Below are 20,755 nucleotides of genomic sequence, written 5' to 3'. Positions count from 1 at the left end.
GGTTGTCATGGTGAAAACTAAAGCAAAACAAGTCTTTATTTCACATTAGTAAATCCAGAACACTTTATTCAAAGCCAGTGAAGGCCAGTAGAATAGAATATCAATGTATTGTGTATAGCCAGAAGCCTTGACAATGTACAGCAGAGGATAAGAACAAGGCTTTCCTCTGGAATCACACAACATGACCTGTAAAAGTTTACAGCATAAAAATTTACAGCATAAGGTTTTAAAATTAGGAAGCATTAGCATATTTAGAATGGAGCTTCTTAGCTGCCAGAGCAAATTTGGCTACCAGATGTGTAATCTTTTTCAGCTTAGAGTTCAACTGTCACTTCCGGGGGGAGGGGGTTGGCCTGAGGAGCAGTTAAGAATAGGTGATTAAGAATTTTACCTGGGCATTGTATATAAGGAGCAAATCAGCAGGTAATGCATGATATCCACGAAATGATTGCATCCATAAATGCATTTGCGTTCCATATAGGGAATTCCCAGGTATCTCCCCTCTAAATATGCTGAGGGCATCTGTTAGAACCTTAGTTCAACAAACGTCCTATGCAGCTGCAGGAAAGTCAGTGTCTCAAAGTAATGGGACCTTGAGAGGTTGGTCTTGATTTGGGAGTACCAAATAGGATAATGCGCTGCTATAATGGATGCTCTATCTTGATTGGCATCCTGGTTGAAGATCCAATTTCTGAGTTCACATGAACGGAGAGCTAAATATTTCTCCATTTGGAGATTGTAAGCCCTGAGCTTATCGTGAGACTTTTGTGACCAGCCACCTGTCCTTAGTTGCTCTAACCAGCAGAGCTTGGTAAGGATATGGTCCTCAAAGACATTTAGTCTGCACCAGTATCTGAGATAGGCTAGATCAATTCTGGCTGTCGTCAAGGGGAGACCCAACTCAGCTCTGAGATGAACTGCTGGTGTTCCCGGTGGGAGCCCCATTATCTGCCTCATTAATTTGTTTTGTTGAGCTTCTAGTATGGATTAAATACCGCTTCCCCAAATCTCAGCCCCGTAAAGCATTTGTGCAATGATCTTTGACATGTAGGGCTTGATTAACTGCGGCCCCCTTCAAATGGAAGAAACTGTATAGCTGTCCAGTAGAGTAGGCAGATAATAGCTTGATTGCATCCAGATGGGGTTTATAGGAAAGCTTTTCATCAATAAGTAATCCTAAGTATTTAAATCTATACTTGCTTGAGGGTGTAACCATCTAATGTCCACTTGGACTTGGTAACCCTCTTACTGAATATGGCAACCTTAGTTTGGCATAATTAACTTTTAGGTGTTCGTTTTTACACAGTTGGCCAAATTTGACCAGCATCCTTCTGAGTCCAGTTTTGTTCAAAGAGAGCAGGACTAGGTCATCAGCATAAAGCAAAATGGACACTTCACGATTTCCAAGAGAGGGAGAGAAGAAGGAAGGGAATGCCATCTCAGGGATGAGATTGTCGATATACAAAAAATAAATAGAAAAGGAGCCAATATGCAACCCTGCTTAACACATATTTTAATCAGAATTGCCCGTGAGAGGGCACCTTGTAGGCCCAGTCTCGCTTGCATGTAGTTCTCACAGTATAATTGTTGGATAAGCAGGAGAAGTCTTTTTTCAATGTTTGATTGGGCCAGTTTTTTCCACAACTTTTCCCTGTCTAACAAATCAAAGGCTGAGGAGAAGTCAGCAAAAGCCACATAGAGAGTCTTATGTGGACTTTTGGTAAATTTTCGAATTAGATTGTGCAAAACAAAGACTTAGTATGTGGTACTCTTAGCCTTCCTAAAGCCTGCTCATGGATAATGGATTGTTTACTGTTCCATTACTGATTTTTATTTAATAGGTAACATGAGTATAGTTAGGAGGCCACATTCAGAAGGCTAATAGGTCTAAAATTATAGGGGTCTACTTTCTTGAAGATTGGCACCACTATGCTGGTACGCAACCATAGATGAATGTGCCCAGTCATGTTTATATATCTGAATAGTTCTGCCAAAATTAGAGACCACCAGTTTGTGTCCAAGGAAAAAATCTTGGTCGGGGGTGGGGTGGGGAATCATGTCTTCACCCGTTGCTTTCCCAGGACACAGTGATGAAATCAATTCTCCAATAATATCTGTGGTGGATACAGGTGACAAGTTAGGGAGATTTAAAGGGTTCTATATCATAGAGGAGTTTATTGTATTCATTTTACTTCCAAAGATGACACTAAAATGGGCCACCCATATTTCAGGTAATGGGAGGTACAGGCTCAAAAGGTTTATCTGTAAAGCTCCTTGGATTAGGTTCCAGAATTTGGCTTTGTTCACCTCAATAAGAGCAAGACCCAAGGATTTCCAACTGTTTACATCATGTACCCTTTTTTTCTCCTTTATCAGTGTTTTAAACTCTCACCGTTGCAGTTGTAAAAGAGAAATGGCCTCATCTGTTTGGGCAAATTGAACTTGTCTAGTTAATTTGTTCAGTTCTTTTTTCTTAAGCTTACAGTCCCTATCAACCAGTTCCATTCACTTGTAGGAGTTTTAGGATGGGAGGTAGAATTCCCTAGTTATCTCCTGATACAACTCACAGATATTCCAAGTCCCTTCTAAAGTTTGCTGGTGTAGACAGGTTAACCTGTCTAATGTTAGTCAGTTTCATCATAGCCTTGATTTCATCATAGTCTGATTCCCTAAGATTCATTGTATTTCAGCTGCCATTGTTGGTGTCCATCATATGCGCCTATCACCAATACACACTCACTGCCTTGAGTGGATAGTAATGGGGTCTTTGTTGTTTTCACAACAAATTTTTGAATAAATAACATCTGACACAAAGATGTAATCCACCACACTGCCCCTCTTCTGGGATATGTAAGTGTAGTGATCTTATTGAGGGGCTCAGTACAGCTAGGGGCAGCACCGAGGTGTTTAGGCATCAGAGGCTAAATGCTCCTGTAGTGAGGTGGAGAGCAAACTCTGTAAGAGAAACTCTTGAGGAGAAGCCTTTGTGCAGCCTCCCCTGCTGGGCAGAGGGGATCTTTCCAGATCTAATGGTAACTGATCACTCACTGTGACAACAGGCCATATAGTCTAGCATCTGTTTGGCCACTGGAGGAAACAGAATGCTGGACAAAATATATCTTTGGCCTGATTCAGCAGGGCCGCGCTTAAAATATTAACATTGGAATCTATCATCATTTTTACTTAAAAGCAAGGACTAGAGATGGATTGATGCTTGTGAAGTAAAATTGGATTAATTGTACTAAATGTTGCATTTTTAGTTTCTGTACAACCGGTATCCACAATGGAAATAAATGTCATCATTAAAAATCCTGAGATTGTGTTTGTGGCCGATTTAACAAGAAGTGATGCTCCTGCACTGGTGGCTACAGCACAGTGTGAAGTCTCCATGAAATATGGCCCTGAAATGTATAAAATGACAGCTGCTGTTAAAGATATAAAGGTGAAAGCCTGCCCTTTTCTTCCAGATATGAGAAAGGGCAGTATTACTACGGTAAGATTATAAGATAGCTAAGGCAGAAATGTGCAGTGCTATGCAGATGTAAATTAAACCTGTGCTTATGGTATATAACGGGATGCAACATAAATGAGTAATATTAGAGTCTCTTAAGACAATACTTACATTCTATAGTGATCCATAGTTCAGTGGTCCTTCCTGACCTCCTATCACTGCAGTTGCGGAGGGGCGAGAATGTTGCAGTCCTGCTGCTGCACTTGCACCTCATCACTCTCCCGCCTGGTAAGCCACAGTGGTGCTAGTGATAAGAGGTCAGGTAAGTGCCACCACCCCACTGACTGCTGCTGGTCACATGTAATGGCAATACCTGTACACTGTGACTTCAGTGGAGATGTGCAACCTTATTTTATTACAATATACAGTGGACGCTCGGGTTGCGAACGTGAACTGTGCGGGAGGTGTGTAGCAACCCGCTGCGCCACGTCTGCACACGCACGGGTTACGATTCGTGTTTCTGCGCGTGCAAAAAGGGTGGTTTAGCGCTTCTGTGCATGCGTGAGCACCGAAACCTGGAAGTAACCCGTTCTGGTACCTCCGGGTTCAGCGCGGTACGCAACCAGAAAACATGCAACCTGAAGCGTCTGTAACCCGAGGTATGACAGTAGATAAGATTATACTTTCTCATCCATACTGTGCAGCGCTGACGGGAATTGCACTTACTTGTTCTAAATCTGGACCCACATCACAGACCATGAGTTTGGTGCTGCGTGTTTAATTCTCAATTTAGCTTAGAAGCCACCTATGTAGCCCTGGAATTTGCTTGAACAGCACCATGTTGTGTGCTTGTATCTCCCTTCCTTCTAGGCAACTACCCATAGATAAAGAAATTTGTCAAATGTTTTACAAGTTAGGATGCCTGCATTTGTTTCACAGACTTCTGTTTTGCATAGGAAATGTATATGATGTTCACTGTGCATTTAGAAAGCATTTTTAACTGGCAAATTTATATTTTTTCAATTTATTGTGATTTATATCCAGATATTGCAGCCCTGTGACCTCTTCTTTGATATGATACAGTCAGGTGAAGATCCTCAAAAAGCTGATCTGTCAATTAAATCCATCACAATTAAGGTACATTTAAAATTGTGTCTGGATTCATTCCTGGGAAAAAAGATGGTATTTTTTGCCTTTACAGACCATTTTATACATGTCCTTACACTTTTTTATTTTACAAGTTTTGAATCCATCCTAAGACCAAGAAGTCCCTTGGAAAACTGAACAAATAAGTTACTCAGAGGATAGTATTACATTGTTTCAGTCCTTCCACTGCCAATTTCAAACATATAATCTTATTTGTATACCTATAAAAATACTATATTTGTATTTCTTCTAATATGCAGTGATTTCTTGATTCACTAAGTCAAATTAGAAATGCATAGTTTTTCATTTGAGAATAATCTTTTTCTAAACTTAGGTGACGCCAATTATCTTAAATACAGTAATAACCATTACATCAGCACTCTTCCCAACAAATGAGACTACAGAGAAAGACATTAGTCCAGTACCTCCGGATATTTGGGATCAGAAGAATATTAAAAATCTAAAAATGTGGTTTCTTGAAGAGTCAAGTGAAAATCATGATCCTGCTTCTGTAATTGAGTTGGTCCCCACAGGAGAGACGATGAAAATGAGAATTGAAACTGTTGTTATAACCCTTGAAGCTGGGGTTGGTCACAAAACAGTGCCAATGCTATTAGCAAAGTCATCATTTTCTGGAGAAGTTCGAAACTGGAGTAGTCTGATCAATCTCTCTTCTCGTCTTGAATTAGAGGTGGGTAGAGTTTTGTTCTGTTATGGAAGAAAAAGGCAGACATTTGAAGCTGTTTTGTGAATTGTGTCCACTACGCAAAAACTGTTAGAAACAGTATTTGAATGTTGGGTGTAATAGTTGCCTAACTACTTTGGTAGTAAGAGTTCAGCTTTCCCCACAAAATTTCAAATTTGGTAACCTTTTGGCACCAGATGGCTACTGAATAATCTATACTATTCGAGCACAGTATTTAGTAGTTCTGTCTTCAGAAATCACATTGCAATGTATCCTCCTTGCCCAGAAAAAAATGGATTCAAGGTATCACGCAGATGTATAGCCTCATTGTGATGTCTCAGTGCATTATGGCAACATGGCATTAGAGTGCCTTTCACATATTTCCTTGTCCCCTTGAAAACACATGGAGGGATCAAGCTGGGGTTATAACTTGAAATATTGTGTGGTGTTGTGAACATGCCCACCAACTTTCACAGGTAGGATTTAGTTGGGAACGACAGCAGCACCTTGCACTGAAAATTGATGGCCCATCGTCACATGTGTGAGGCACACTTGTGACTCACACACATGTGACATGTGCTTGTGACATTGCACAGTTGAGAGAAAGCCAGGCACTGTGGTGTACACCAGAGCGCCCCGCCATATTGGGATGGTGTGGGGTTTTCCCCCCCTGAAAATGCCTGCGTGAATTTGTTTTATATGTGGAGCTCAGTGCATGCTGATCAACACACCGTCTTCACAGTAAGGCGCTATTCCGATGGCATGAGTATCACAGTGACCAGTAGATTCTTACCTGCTGTCTCCTTCACCCGCCTTCATAGCCATTGTCACATAGGGCTTGTTATCTTCCGCCTGTTCTGCCCTTGAGGACTTACTGGACCATTCTTTCTAGTTCCTCCCCTTTGACCTTACTGCCTTGGGTAACCCTACTGGGAGTATGAGACTCCCGATGGCTTCGCTTACAAGGATAATAGAAACGTGCAAGCCCACTCACCATGACAATCCCACGAGTGAGAGGCCAGGCGCAGCACCAAGCTGTGCGCCCAAGCACTCCGCGGTCAGGAGAAGGATGATCACGGCATTGCGTGCCACAGCACCAGCACCCTGCACATTGAGGGGGCCCAATACAGCTCAGCCTCCATGAGCTGGTGTCCCTGGTTAGGAAGCTTCTGTAGGCATGGCCAATGTTGAATGTCTTTTTAGAATTAGAATAGGTGGTATCTGAAGAAGTGTGCATGCACATGAATGCTCATACCAAGAACAAACTTAGTGCTACTGGAAGGATTTATTTTTTATTTTTTAGAATTAACTTACTCTTAAGATATTTTAATGCTTTGGGGTATAATTAAAACCAAATATGTTACTCTAAAGCAGAGCTTTCCAAACCGTGTCGGCTGCAGTGTGTAGGTGTGTCGCACAAACGCTCCCAATGCTTCTCCTGGGCCTGGAAAGGGGTTAGTTCAACCTCCGGTTTGCTAGTAAAACTGAATTACTGTATCACGAAATGATGTACACATAAAAAGTGTGTCACCAACAGGATAAGTTTGGAAAGCTCTGCTCTAAAGTTTTTCCTCCAGTTGGGCAAATTAATAATATAGGAATAGTGATTGTCATACAATAATAGTCCATTTATTTTTTTAATACTGTTTTTCATTTTCATTACATGCTCCAAATGGATATCACTCATTATACAGATTAATTATGTTTTGTATTTTTAGGTACATTATTACAATGAGATGTTTGGTTTTTGGGAACCATTGCTTGAACCGCTGGAAGTTGAAAACTGTGATGAATTCAGACCTTGGGTTCTAGAATTGAAGGTATACTGTTAGAAATACAAATTCATTTTGGTATAGGACAGATGGACTTCAATGTCTGAATAGATGTTCTTTCTCCATTTTACATAATAGTTCAAAATATTTATTTATTTCCATTTATTACTCATTTCCAATATAACATATCAAAGTGATTTAACTATCAAAACATAAATAAGTTCATATTTGTGATCCTGCAAACACATATACTTAAAATTCTTCATAATATGAGAACAATAGTCTTGTACCTGTTGTCACTGGGTAGAAATATATCCTCACTTAAGAAGTAAAACATGAAAAGGCATGCCTGTCTTTAAAGCAGTTTTAAAGCTGCTTCCAGTACTATGTACTGCGGAACCTGACCTAGTTCTGTTTTAGGCTGGAAAGAGTTATGCTGAAAATTTGCTGCTTCAGTCTACTTCATGTCATTTGCCAGGCTGCAACTCAGGAATTATTTATTTATCATGCTTTATTCTGTTCTTCCTCTTTTATGTAGCATAGACACACTGTACACTGTATGCAGTAGGGGCCCTGCAATATTAGTTCTGCCTCTCCACACATACCATACTTTTCAAGATGCTGAGCTTTTCTAGTAAATAAATTAATTGGAACAGAGGTTATGAGCCAGACTATTATTTAATGTATTTTTCACTTTTCTTTAACTATCTTTAGTCTTTAGGATTCACAGATACTTGAAAAGTTATGTACGGACTTAATTTCAAACTCATAGCCGTGGAGGAGAGAACAGCTTCTGCCTGTCCACATTTTCAGTGTGCACAGTGGAGCCCTTTATGCCACCAGAGCATACCAACAGTCTGGATTGCTGTGCCCATATTGCAGATGTTCTAAATGCTCTATAGGCATCATCAGCTTTCTACATCTAGTATTAATTTCTCCTCTCTCCCCCTCCCCCTTTTCTGTTAAAGATGAAGAAGAAAGCCAAGAAATCTTTAGTTGAATCAGTTGCCGAAGAAGAACACTACAAAGTCCCAGAGTACAAGACAGTAATAACTATTTTTTCTCAAGATCAGCTGAACATTACATTGTCCAAATGTGGTCTACTAATGTTGAGTAACCTTGGCACGGTAATAAGACTTTTGATTTGCATCTGTGACCTAAACGAAGTAATATGTTCAATTTACTGTGGTGGACAATGAAGGCACTGGATTGGGTAATTCCCTCATCACGTGACGGAGGCAGGAGCACAGGATTGTGGGAGGCAGGCTCAGTCTCCTCTGTCATGTGATGAGCGAGTTACCCCATCCAGTGTCTTCATCATCCATCTTATGAATCTGCTCTTCAGGTCGTTCTTTTTCTTTTTCTAAAGGTTATTAGTTCATTCATTATTTCACAACTCTCTCTCTTTTTTTTTTGCTAGGCATTTGCAGAAGCAGCTTCACAAACTTCAGAAATCTCCAAAAAAGACCAGGCCCCTTTTGTATTAATGAATTCCTTAGGAGTCCCCACCATTGTTTTGCCTAGTGACTCCTTCAGTGTTCTTAATGTTGAATCAAAGGGGAATTCATTTCATCTTGAAGATGGGCAAAGTCTAAGTATGGAGTATGTCAGAACTAAAAGTGATCAAGACCAGTTTACAGCAATGACTACCCTAAGCAGCAGAGTATTCTACATCTGGCTCAGTAAGTAGGCATACTATGTATTATTTGGTCTCTAAATAAATAAACTTTGCTTAATGTTAGGTCAGCAGTGGAAATTCCAGTCCACAAACCTTATTAAGCCTAGTTACAGGTTTATCAAGCCTGCCGGGCCTGTCTATTCATGCCTATAATCAGGGCCAAATTTAAAAGTAGAATTGGGAACACACTCGTAAGTGCACTCTTGATTCTTCCTTTCCAGTCACTGGTAGAATTTGGTGTCTTTTGAATTCTGTGGTGAGAGGAAAAGGCACCAAATTCAAAAAGTGCTAAATTACACTAGAAAGGAAAAATCAAGAGTACACTTGGAGCATGTTCCCAATGCTTCCTTTACACCCACAGGTATAGTGATGAAGTAATAACTAACAGCTTACTTTAAAAAGTACATTTTAATTTTGAGATGAACTTTTTAAGAATGTTATGTCTACTTATGTGGCCTGTCTCTATATTACGTCATTGGAGATATATATATATTTAATCCAACCAAACATATTGCTCATTAACAGAGTATCCTCCCCAGATATTTCAGTGAACATTCATATGTAATTACTGTATGTATGTCAGGAACAAATTACATTTTACTTTGGAGATCTGAGATTGAGTCTCTTGATTTGTATTTTTCTAAGCACAGCTGGAATTGGATTGAAGTGAAGGAGTATGTTAGCAAGTTGAGGGGCAATTTGCTTTGGGAATTTTAACACAACAGGAAAAGGACTAAGTGATAGCATCTAGTACAAATTAGTGAACATAGGAAATGTTATCTACTTTCCCCACAACAATACCCCACCTTTAATGGACATGTTGATATTTTGAAATTTTATTTTTCAAGGCAGGGTGCTCTTGGCCATGGATTTGATTTTTTTAAAAATAGCAACAGCATCAGTGAATAGCTATCCTCCTTTCAATTACAAGGACAGAATATTTCACTAAAAGCACTGGGTCAGCGCTGGTGTGAATATAGAGCTAAGAAGAAAATGAATTTAACTTCAACCTATATTTTTCTCTGGATGAAAGTCCATCAAGTGGGAGCTTGCTGCCCTCTAATGTATGAAAGCTGAAAATGCGTCAAATTCAGAGAAATAGATACCTCCGCTTGCTTGCCAGTTCATTTTCAGCAGTTTCATTTCAATACAATTCAGTGTATTGCCTTCTATTTCTAGCTCCGCAGAACCACTCCACTACAGAAAAGATTCCTCTGACAAAAGTGGGACGAAGTCTTTACAGAGTAAGACACAATGACTCTGGTGTTGTGAGATCCGTAGTTTGTCAAATTGACACCACTGAGGGGAGCAAGATGATAACAGTGCATTCTCCTATTCAGGTAAGCTTTGCTCACTAAACATGATGTTCCAGAGTTCATAAATTAAAGTTTTTTTCCACCTAGATTATCAAGAGTTTCATTTTCATCCTATTGCCTGGCTGAGTAAGGATATATTTGCTATGTGCAGATACATTTTGATATAGAGGTGTTTTCAACCCAACAAACACATACATACTAAAGTAGCACACACCTATAAGAGAGTAGTACCCTTTGCCTTCTTGCACAGTTGAATAGGCCCTCTGTTGATGGTGGTCTTCGCTTATTAGTGTGAAAAAATACATTGTAGCGTTTTATAATATGCACTGTTATTTTTCCATATAGATAAAGAATCATTTCTCAATTCCCTTCAAAATATTTGAAGATGGAAAATGTTTAGGATTGGCTCTACCAGAGGATGAATTTAACATACCATTGACCTCTTACAGGTGATTTTTAATTTCCTTTTTTATTTTTCTCACTTCATTACATATTATATGAATGCTGACTATCCAGCTAATTTAATATATATATATAAAGGTAAAGGGACACCTGACCATTAGTTCCAGTCGTGTCCGACTCTGGGGTTGCGGCGCTCATCTCGCTTTACTGGCCGAGGGAACCGGTGTACAGCTTCCGGGTCATGTGGGCAGCATGACTAAGCCACTTCTGGCAAACCAGAGCAGCGCACAGAAACACAGTTTACCTTCCCGCCGGAGCGGTACCTATTTATCTACTTGCACTGTGTGCTTTCAAACTGCTAGGTTGGCAAGAGCTGGGACCGAACAACGGGAGCTAGTTTAATACTATTGCTGCAGCAATATTCTATAGATAAACTGACTGTTTGTTGGTGTGCTGCCTTCCTCAGAATTGTTTATTCTTTCCAAACAGAACATGGTTGAAGTTTCTCATGCTCACTAGTTTGATTCCACTTTAATATTACCCACTCACTTACGGATTTATTGAAATGATCTCTTCAATGCATACCTATGGAAAAGTTGAACTAACTTGTCAAACAAATGTGCGTGTTCCTGGAGCAACTATCACAACCACTCAAATCCTCCTCCAGCCTTGCTGTTACCATTTTATGCACGGATAAAACATGAATTGGGTTAGCATTGCATCTGAACCTGAGTTTGTGGATTGACTTGCTTACTGACAAGCTGGTGTCAGTATTGCGGTCTTTAAACATTGGCACTGTGACTACTCTCCCCTGATGCTTGAGCTTATTTTAATGCACAAAATCATTGAAATTACTGGAGCAGCTCAAGAAGGAAAATAGTAAAGCACATGATCTCACAGTAACCTTCCTATGAAAGCATGTGTTCCTTCTTTTCCTGTGTGAGCAGCCAAGGTTTCAGAAAGAAAAACAACTGCCTGTGCCTTGATAACAGTTGTATGAAAGTGGTCAAAGTTCACTATAGGACATCACTAGTCAAATTTTCACAGATTTCAGTTGCAGATTATTTTATGTATTTATTTATTACAGTTATATCACACCTTTCCTCCAAATAGGACCAGGGTGGTAAACAAGTAAAACAATAAAAACATCTTAAAACAATTCTGATTCTGGCAAGTACTGGACACTGGGAAAGATCTTAACCTGAAAAGCTTGTTGAAAGAATTTTTAGGTGTCTGGAGAGAAGAGAAGAAGAAGAGTTTGGATTTGATATCCCGCTTTTCACTACCCGAAGGAGTCTCAAAGCGGCTAACAATCTCCTTTCCCTTCCTCCCCCACAACAAACACTCTGTGAGGTGAGTGGGGCTGAGAGACTTCAGAGAAGTGTGACTAGCCCAAGGTCACCCAGCAGCTGCATGTGGAGGAGTGGAGACGCGAACCCGGTTCCCCAGATAACGAGTCTACCGCTCTTAACCACTACACCACACTGGAGAATACATGTTAGCATTCAATGATACTGTATATTCCTTTTATTAATTTTAATGGATTGCTTTTAAATTGATACATTTTTATGGCTGCTTCTACAAGTGCTACACACCTGTCAAATCAACCTGCTAAAAGTTATGTCAAGAGCAACTCTGTGGTTCAAATTGATTTTGATTGTTTTATTTATGTATAGTAAATATTTATTAATTAATTTCTTGAATGTTTCATTGACTTAATAACTAACTTCAGCAGAACTTGTAAACGAGCCTTCTAAATAAGTCATTGTGTCACATTTGAATGTTTTTAACTGGAAAGTGAGATGAGGATAATAATTGGTGTGCTTATTTACAGAGCGCTACTGTATTTTCGACCAGTAGCTGATGAAGGCGGAACTTCTGGAGAATATGCATCAAGTGAAGGAGTTAGCTTTGATGAAATGGTGAAGAATTTTGGCAAAGTGTTACAGAAGAAATGTCAGCCTACAAAATCACCTAACCACCCACTCATCATCAATATTGTTCCAATGCAAGATACTCTGATATCTTCAGTTTGTATAGATGATCAATGGGATTTACCATATGTTGTTCATTTATGGCCTTCTGTTCTTCTCCGCAATCTTCTTCCATATCAGATTGCTTATACCTTAGAGGTAGTTTTCTCTTATTTTTTGTTTTCTAATTCTTCTGAGTATATAAAAATACTATGTCTGGAACATCACAGTGCATGTTCCATAAATATAAAGCATTCTGGTGATATCTAAAATGTTCTCTTGTCTAGAATTCAGTTACTAGCTTCCAAGGGTACAAAATTGACTTTGGAGTGCCTAATCTTTCTTAACAGTCCTCCTTTCTAACTGATTCATATCCACCTTTAGTGTACAATTTGCTTTACCTGGTTGCATGCAGGAGGCATCCAAGACAATGGGGAAACCCCCCACCCCCAGCCTACAACAGGCAGGAACATATGAATTTGAATTTAATAGGGCAGCCAGCTCTTCAGAATCCTTTCCAGTTCCTTCTCTGCTTCCCTTTACTGGTTATATTTGCTGTTAGCTTATATTATTTATGAATAAGAATTTGCAATCTTTCCCAGTTGTAACCTTTTTGTAATATGTTCCACATATTTAATAAAATTGCGGGAGCAGAAAGGTATCTATTTAAACTCCTACCCTTAGAAACAATACTAAGGCCAACCAGATATTTATGCAACTTTTTATTCAAAACCTTCATAGGCATGTTTCCAAAGCAGCTTATTTCCAGTAACTGGTCCATAAGACTACAACATCAAATACAGTTGTACCTCGGTAGTCGAACAGAATAGTTGTGCCAGTCGGAAGCCACAGAAGCCCTGTCAGATGTTTGGCTTCGAAAAGAACATTCGAAAACCAGACCACTCAATTCCAATTTTTGATTATTCAGGAGCCAGAACGTTCAACTCCCAAGGCGTTCAGGAGCCGAAGTACAACTGTATAATTGGGAGGATAGATACCAACAAGAAAGATATGAAAGATACGGCATGGTGTCCAAAGGAAAAACCTGAACACATGACATGGTTACCAGTATCATTGTTATTGTGGCTTTTCAAACATAGTTGAAGCTAATGATAAATAATTGATCATTCCCCCATTTGTTTTGTATTTGAATAGAAATTGTTACTGAATTAAGGACTGTATTAACCATAACTTCTATCTTTGAACTTTTCTTTCAAAGGGACATAGTACAACTCTCAATACTCTAGAAAATGGATGTTCAACTCAGATTCATAATGCGGTATTAGATCAGAGCAAGCTGCAATTACATTTACTTAATTATCTTGGTAAAAATTGGACTGCTGAATACCACACTCGAATGAATCAGCAAGAAATTAGTTTTGTCACATTCTCATGCATCACTGACGTTGACAGGACAGAATTGGATATTGCTGTGCATATAACCTATGCCACGGGACATGTGATTATAGCAATTCACAGTCCATACTGGATGGTAAATAAGACTGGTCGAATGTTGCAGTACAAAGCTGATGGCATTCATCGCAAACATCCACCTGATTACAAGATGCCACTTCTTTTTTCTTTCCAACCAAAGAACTTTTACCATAATAACAAGGTACTGTTTTAAATCTCAGAAAATTAAATATCTCCAGAGTCAAAATAAGTTATACAATGCATTAAGCTCTCAATATAGTATTCCAGGACTGGCCAACATGATGCCTTCTAGATGTTTGACTCCAAATCCCATAGCCCCAGTCAGCTTCACCAGTACTCGGGGATAATGTCATTTGAGATCCAAACAACATCTGAAGGGCACTCAATTTTTCCTGTGTGGGGAAAAGGAAAAGCTTAACTTTTCATTTTATTATCTCATATTATTGTCATGCAATGCAAACTAATGATAGAATACATCAGTATATTTCAAAGGATATATTGTGCTCTCCATTCCTACTAAGAAGTGATATTATTACTTTCTTATAAGTTGGGTAGTGGGGATTTTTGCAAGAAGATTTTAATAGAGAAGATGCTAGATAATAATGTCATTAATAAATACATAGTTATTCCCAGTCAAGAAAAACCTATTGTGCATAATGAAGGGTTTGAGATGAAAAGATTCTCTTGAACTGTTACTGTATTTGGAAGACAAGTTATTACATATACAGTATGTTAAGAGTTAATTCTCATGCTCATTATGACAGCCACTAAGAAACAAGAGAGAGATATCATAATGCTTAGAGGAACTCCAAGGTTTGTAGAAGTACATAAAACCCTTAGGGCTCAAGGTGGGGTACTCAAAGAACTCAACGAGGACTTGACCATGCTCATCACTCACAGAATGCTGGTGTCTTTTGTGGTGACAGCAGAACACCTGGGAGGATGAAATTGAATGTCCTGAATGAGAGGACATGGCTGGCTGGAACACTAGTCAGGAGGATGTAGGTCCCAGTTGCTGCTATCCATTACTCATTTTCAAATGACAGCCAGTGTATTTTTTCCTTGCTTTAAATTTCATTTGTAATGAAGTGAGCATAACAAATGTTCTCCTTACAGGTTCAGCTTATGGTGACAGACAGTGAACTTTCTGATCACTTTTCTCTGGATACTGTTGGCAGTCATGGTTTCGTTAAATGTAAGGGCAACAAAAAGGATTACCAAGTGAGTTGTTTTAACTAATACTGTTAAATACCTTGTAGGCATAATTCTATGCATGTTTAATTGAAAGAAAGGCCCATTTAATTGATGAGGTGCACTTCCAGGTAAACTTGCATAAGTTTACAGTCTTAAGGCCTGCACCCAGACCGACTCCCTCCCTCCCTCTATTTCATTTCAACATTGTTCTTCAATTGCCTGGTTCACTTGCCATGCTAAGTTATGACGTGTGATGTATGATTTCTTTAACAGTCTGCAAACAAACCATAAGTTATTCCATCAAAGATCAGACTAAGGCTGGCATTGTAAAAGCTGGGTTTGTCCCTCTCCCATCCATTCTTTACTGCCTGCCCAATATTCTGTCTTTGCAGCAATGTAGCATTGTCATCATCTAAGCACATCGCCAGCTCTCTTACCATTGGCCATCTGCATGAACTGGGTGAGATGTTTTAGTTCGTGGGGCATCATATCCCATGGAAAGGGTGTTCACCCTGTCGCGAAACACTAGACAGGAGCAAAGACTTGTGGGAAGCAGGCTGGACTCCCTCAGTTTTTTCTCCTGTCTAGATGCAGGCAGTATGTTCCTCCCGGCTCTCCTGACTCAGCTAAGTTTTTTACTAGTTTCTGAACCCCCTTTTTTCCTTATCATTGTTTTAGTTTTACAGTTCTTTGTCCACTCCTTGTGGTCCGTCCACCTCACAAAAATCCCCTTTACGTTTGGTTGTTCTGCTTATATGCCACCTTTCCTTTATTCCTTACTTGTTGAGTTACATTGATAAATTTTCTAGAACTGGTGCCCTTGCCACAGCACCAACGGCCGTTCCCACCTTCAGGCGCAGCGGCCCACTGCCAGCGCACTCTTTTTCTTTCCTTCAACTGCCTCTGCAGCCACTGCCATTTTTCTGGGGTCACAACTGTATTTCTCTTTTGTTTTGGTGTGTGCGCTACTTGGGTGACTGGTGGTGTGGCATTTGCATTCTCCTGCCCTGATTTAAAAACAACTTGGCCACCTCCTCCCGGTTTACTGTTTTTACACCAGCAACGGAATGAGCGTTCCTGTTACGTCCCTACCTGCCTGCTGCTATTGGCCTTTGATCTTGAACCCTGCCTTCCGGTTTGCTTTGGCGGGGGCGGAGTGCCTGCCCCTCGTCCTCATCCTCCTGATCGTGACTGTGACAAGTGTAGCTTCTGTTCCCCCACCACTCTTGCTCCATGGTGTGGCACACGGAGACCTTTGGGCTGAATATGTACAAGACTGTTTTGTGACTGACTACTCCTCCCACCCCTCAAAATGTGGATGAAATTCAGGAGTCTTCAGAGAAAAATGAACAGCAGAGAGACACAGTGCATTGTTAAACATACTAAACCAAAATGTGCCCAAAGGTAAATTTCTCCCCTCACCATTGAATGAGAAATATGAATTCTGTTCCTCCTAGTGCTCAAAGGCAGGAAACCTCACTCAAAGGAAGTTGATCTGTCTCTTACCTCTGGAGTGGCAGTTTGTCCAAAGCAGTCTCACTTCTTGCTTGTGCTGCCTTTCTGCCCTCTTCTATCTCAGGCCTTGGTTTTTGTTAACCTGATGAAGTGTTTTTTCAGTTATTTGTTTGTGCAACTGCTTCTTCCCTAGTTGTTGGTCTTTGTATTTTCGGATGAAATTGTCTCTTAGTGTGATTACCTTTGTGTGCTCCCTCAGAATCATGCTTGAAACCCTGGAAAGTTTCTGCTAGTCAGTATAGACAGTACTGACAATAATGAGCTAGATGGACCAGTGTTATGCTTTGGTGTAAGGCAGTTTCATGTGGTTAAATATATGTTCATTTGCTCCAAGTGATGTTGGGGAGCTAATCATATGGATGTTTATGACAGAATTTGCATTGATCTGAAGAATGCAGTGTGAATTGTATCCCCCAACTCTTCTTGCAAAAAAGTTCACAGATTGTGCAAACAACAATAACTACACACATACAGTTTGGGGGCACCCTTAATAGTAATGAGACTGATGTACACTAAACATTTTTTGTCTTTCCCAGGTTGGTGTCACTATACATAACAGCAGTTTCAACATCACTAGAATAGTGACTTTCACACCTTTTTTTATGATCACAAACAGAAGTATACATACTTTAGAAGTAGCTGAAGAGGACAGTGAAAAGTGGATACCAATAATTTCCCAGCAGGTAAGTCTTTTGGGATCTTCTTTATTTTGAATTTCTTCTAGTATCTGGGGCACCTGTAAATCATTTCTTCTTCCCATCACACACACAGTTCACCACATAAAGTGCTGCTCATTCTCAGGTTGTCTGATTCTAAACTATACTATGCAAGCTTAAAAATAATAGCAGGTTTAAAATGCTTTTTTCTTTGCCTATCTATTTCTTTTGCTATACACAGCAAAGGAAACAGTTGCACTACAAACTGTATATAGTACCCTGTTAGTAGCTTATGTTAATAGCAACATTTATACTGTCTTGGTCTTCATTAGCTACTAACATGAGTCTGACCAAACTGTGGGAGGCAGTGGAAGACAGGAGTGCCTGGTGTGCTCTGGTCCATGGGGTCACAAAGAGTCGGACCCAACTAAACAAGTCTTCATTAACTTCAGTATAGGATTCTGTAGCCTTGGTTAATTTTCAGTTCATTTGAACCCCCCCCCCTTTTAAGCACCAGTCTGGAACAAAGTGTTGGTACCACTTTCTTCATCTCTAAAGAATGACATTAATGTATTCGTTCTTACACACCAGAAGTTAACTAAGGGTTAATAGGCTCAATCCACTGGTTGTCTTTGCAAGCCGTCTTGACCCTTCTTGAAAATGTACTCACTTGAGCAAAATTAATGTGTGGAAATGGGAAAATGGGAAGAGATGACTACTGTAATTGGCAGCAATTCCTATGATTGCAGTGGTTGAGGGGAAAAGAAGTATCAGACTAATTAAAATTGCTACTAAACATGAAAACAATCTGGTCAAACTTAAGTACTTCTATGTTCCACTGAACTAAGTTAAATGGGTGAAATTGTGGTATTTAATAGTACTTAACTTCAGCTAAGCACATTTCTCTAAGTAAGCACATACTTATCAAGGCTATTGTTGTTATTGCACCATTTGTGTACATGATGATTTCCAAAAAGGATGGAATAGGTCTGTTGCCCGTAGCACGTACAATTTAAAAATGCACACAAAGAAGGCAACAAAGGAAGGGAAAGGAAATTGATGGAGGGGTAAACAAGAGAATAATAATTTATTATTTCTATTACATGTTCTTACACTAGTTACCGTAGGGCAGAGGTAGCCAACATGGCTTCAGATAATGTTGAGCTACGCCTCCCATCAGCCCCAGCAATCATGACCAGTGGTCATGAATGACGAGAACTGAAGTCCAACAGCATTTGAAGGGCATCATATTGACTACCTCATGTTAGTCGGCTATTCACCAAAGGCTTTGAAGGAAAGGTGGGGTTTGAGGAGAGATTTGAATGTTTAAGAGGTAGCCTCACAAAGGCATTCTAGGAGGTTCTTCCAGACACAATGGACTGCACAGAACAAAGGATGGGGTTGAGGGAGCTGAGGGTGATTAAGCTGGATGAGCAAAGGTTTGTGATGGGATAAGAGAGTGAAGAGCTGGGGTGAGGCCATCTGTGGTTTTGAAAGTGAGACAACATTGTTTTGTAGGGTCCTAGAGTAGACAGTATTAGAAATTTAAGGAGAGGATTTGTGCAATTGGAATTACAAGAGTGATGAATAATTTTGTCAGTCAAGTTGGATCGATTAAATTGCACCAAGGTGATACAGTGGAAGAACAGAGATGACGTTTTTTTGAAGTAGTGCAAATTGTGACTGTTTTGTGGGAGACATTTGGAGTGGGTTAGCCTCAGAGAGTAAACAGTTTTTTAAATGGCCATTTCAGTATAGTTACAGTCCACATATTTATACAGATAGTATTAATTGTAGACTTTGAGTGAGGACAATGTCCTTTGCTTCTGAAAGCCTGAGTGAGTATGCCACATTTTTTTTTTACTTTAGTGTTCTTGTAGTTTTCTGGTACTAGCCTGTACAGCAAAATGCCAGGTATAAGCTGCTCCATGAGAATGGAATTTATCTCTATCTACCTTCTCATTTGTTTTTACCTTACCCTTACTAATGTTATTCATCTTCTAAAGAACAGATCCATGCAGAATTCTAAAGCTGAGAGTGTAGCTGACTTTTAAAACATTTGTTTCATCTCCCATGTCCAAATGATGTTTAGTAATAGAATCACAATCCTTAAAATTACTTAATATTAAGGTAAAGAAGATAAAGGGTTGATTTTTGGAGGCTGCTCTTTATTTTCCATTATGTGTATCCTTTATAAAAGTATGTATTTATCCTTTTCTTACCCAGTGCACTCCTTTTTGGCCTGAAAAAAATGAAAGCAAGTTACGTGTCAGAGTAGAACATTCTGACATTCCACCAAAAATTATACGGTTTGATAAGCAAGAAAATTGTTTGCTGCTACATTTAGACAACAGGGTGAGTAGCATAATTTACTAGCTACATAACTTGTAAATGCATGTTCTACCTTTTTCCTCTATCCAAAATGCATAGAATTGGATTTCCATGAGTTTGATCCCAATTCCACCCCAAGTTAGTTGCACTTAGGTCCCATTGAAACAACTGAGACGTTAGTTAGACATGATAACCTATCTTTTCATATTTATTTAACTGGAAACTAAGTGCAACTATGTTGGAGTTTAATCCAACAAAGTACAGTTGTACCTTGCATCTCAAATGCCTTGGCTCCCAAACAAATCAGCTCCTGAACGATCGAAACCCGGAAGTGAGTGTTCCGATTTTTGGAAGCTGAACATCCAGCGCAGCTTCTGATTGCAGGATGCTCCTGGAGCCTGTTGGAAGCTGTGCCTTCATTTTCAAATGGTTTTGGGAGTCGAAGAGACTCCCAGAACGCATTCTGTTTCAGAACCAAGGTACGACTGTAGTTCAGTTAGTATAAGTTACATTTGTGCAAAGGAACTTCTTTCTCCTCTTCCTGTGCACCTGCTCCAAATCTGCACCAGAGTTGGGGAAACTTCTAGAACAGTTTTAAGGAAGGTGCAGTGGAAGGAAGGTGCAGTGGTGAACAGGAAGAAGAGAGAAAGGGGATGTTCCACTGCGCTGCCAGAAGTCCTTCCCTTGGCTCACAACCAGCCCCATATGAAGAAATCAAATGAATACTTTTAAATGAGCAAAATATGCCAAATTAATTCAGCTTTTAGAACTAACATAATTGTTGTGATAATAAATTAGACTAATGAATAAAATCAATTTTAATGCACTGTTTTCATATTTGATAGCTTGGAGGCATTATTGTGGATGTTACACCAGCTGAACATTCAACAGCAATTACATTCTCTAATTATCATGATGGTGCAGCCCCCTTCCTGATAATTAACCATACCAAAGAAGAAATTATTGAATACGGGCAAAGGTATGTATGGCGAAGGTAGGGGGGTTGGTTTATGTATTCTACAATAACAAAATGCAGCTCCCTCTCCAGTGGTTCCCCTAAACTCACACCACTGCCACCAGTCTCACTTATTTCCTCTGGATCTTTAACTTACCAAGAACCTGGTGGGGTACAGGCATGGTACAAAGCTAGTCAGATGCAAGTACTACATATGTCAGAGGTATGGAAATATATTTTTTACACA

At 39.6% G+C, this 20,755-nt stretch overlaps 1 protein-coding gene across 4 annotated transcripts in view; it reads left to right on the top strand.

Moving 5' to 3' along the window:
* The window catches only part of VPS13A (vacuolar protein sorting 13 homolog A), a 156,220-nt gene that overhangs the window by 96,469 nt on the left and 38,996 nt on the right, over nt 1-20,755 (top strand). For all 4 annotated transcript variants that reach the window (XM_033163750.1, XM_033163751.1, XM_033163752.1 and 1 more), the window contains exons 39-52: nt 3,261-3,493; nt 4,496-4,588; nt 4,932-5,288; nt 7,001-7,102; nt 8,023-8,181; nt 8,475-8,736; nt 9,912-10,072; nt 10,394-10,497; nt 12,285-12,582; nt 13,643-14,038; nt 14,974-15,078; nt 17,103-17,249; nt 19,449-19,577; nt 20,399-20,532. In XM_033163750.1, the coding sequence (XP_033019641.1) occupies nt 3,261-3,493; nt 4,496-4,588; nt 4,932-5,288; nt 7,001-7,102; nt 8,023-8,181; nt 8,475-8,736; nt 9,912-10,072; nt 10,394-10,497; nt 12,285-12,582; nt 13,643-14,038; nt 14,974-15,078; nt 17,103-17,249; nt 19,449-19,577; nt 20,399-20,532 (2,680 nt within the window). The remainder of the gene's footprint in view (nt 1-3,260; nt 3,494-4,495; nt 4,589-4,931; nt 5,289-7,000; nt 7,103-8,022; nt 8,182-8,474; nt 8,737-9,911; nt 10,073-10,393; nt 10,498-12,284; nt 12,583-13,642; nt 14,039-14,973; nt 15,079-17,102; nt 17,250-19,448; nt 19,578-20,398; nt 20,533-20,755) is intronic.

This window comes from Lacerta agilis, chromosome 11, assembly GCF_009819535.1.
Source record: "Lacerta agilis isolate rLacAgi1 chromosome 11, rLacAgi1.pri, whole genome shotgun sequence".
NCBI lineage: Eukaryota > Metazoa > Chordata > Lepidosauria > Squamata > Lacertidae > Lacerta > Lacerta agilis.
The sequence above is the reverse complement of the archived record's forward strand: the minus strand, read 5'-3'. Positions and strand labels throughout refer to the sequence as shown.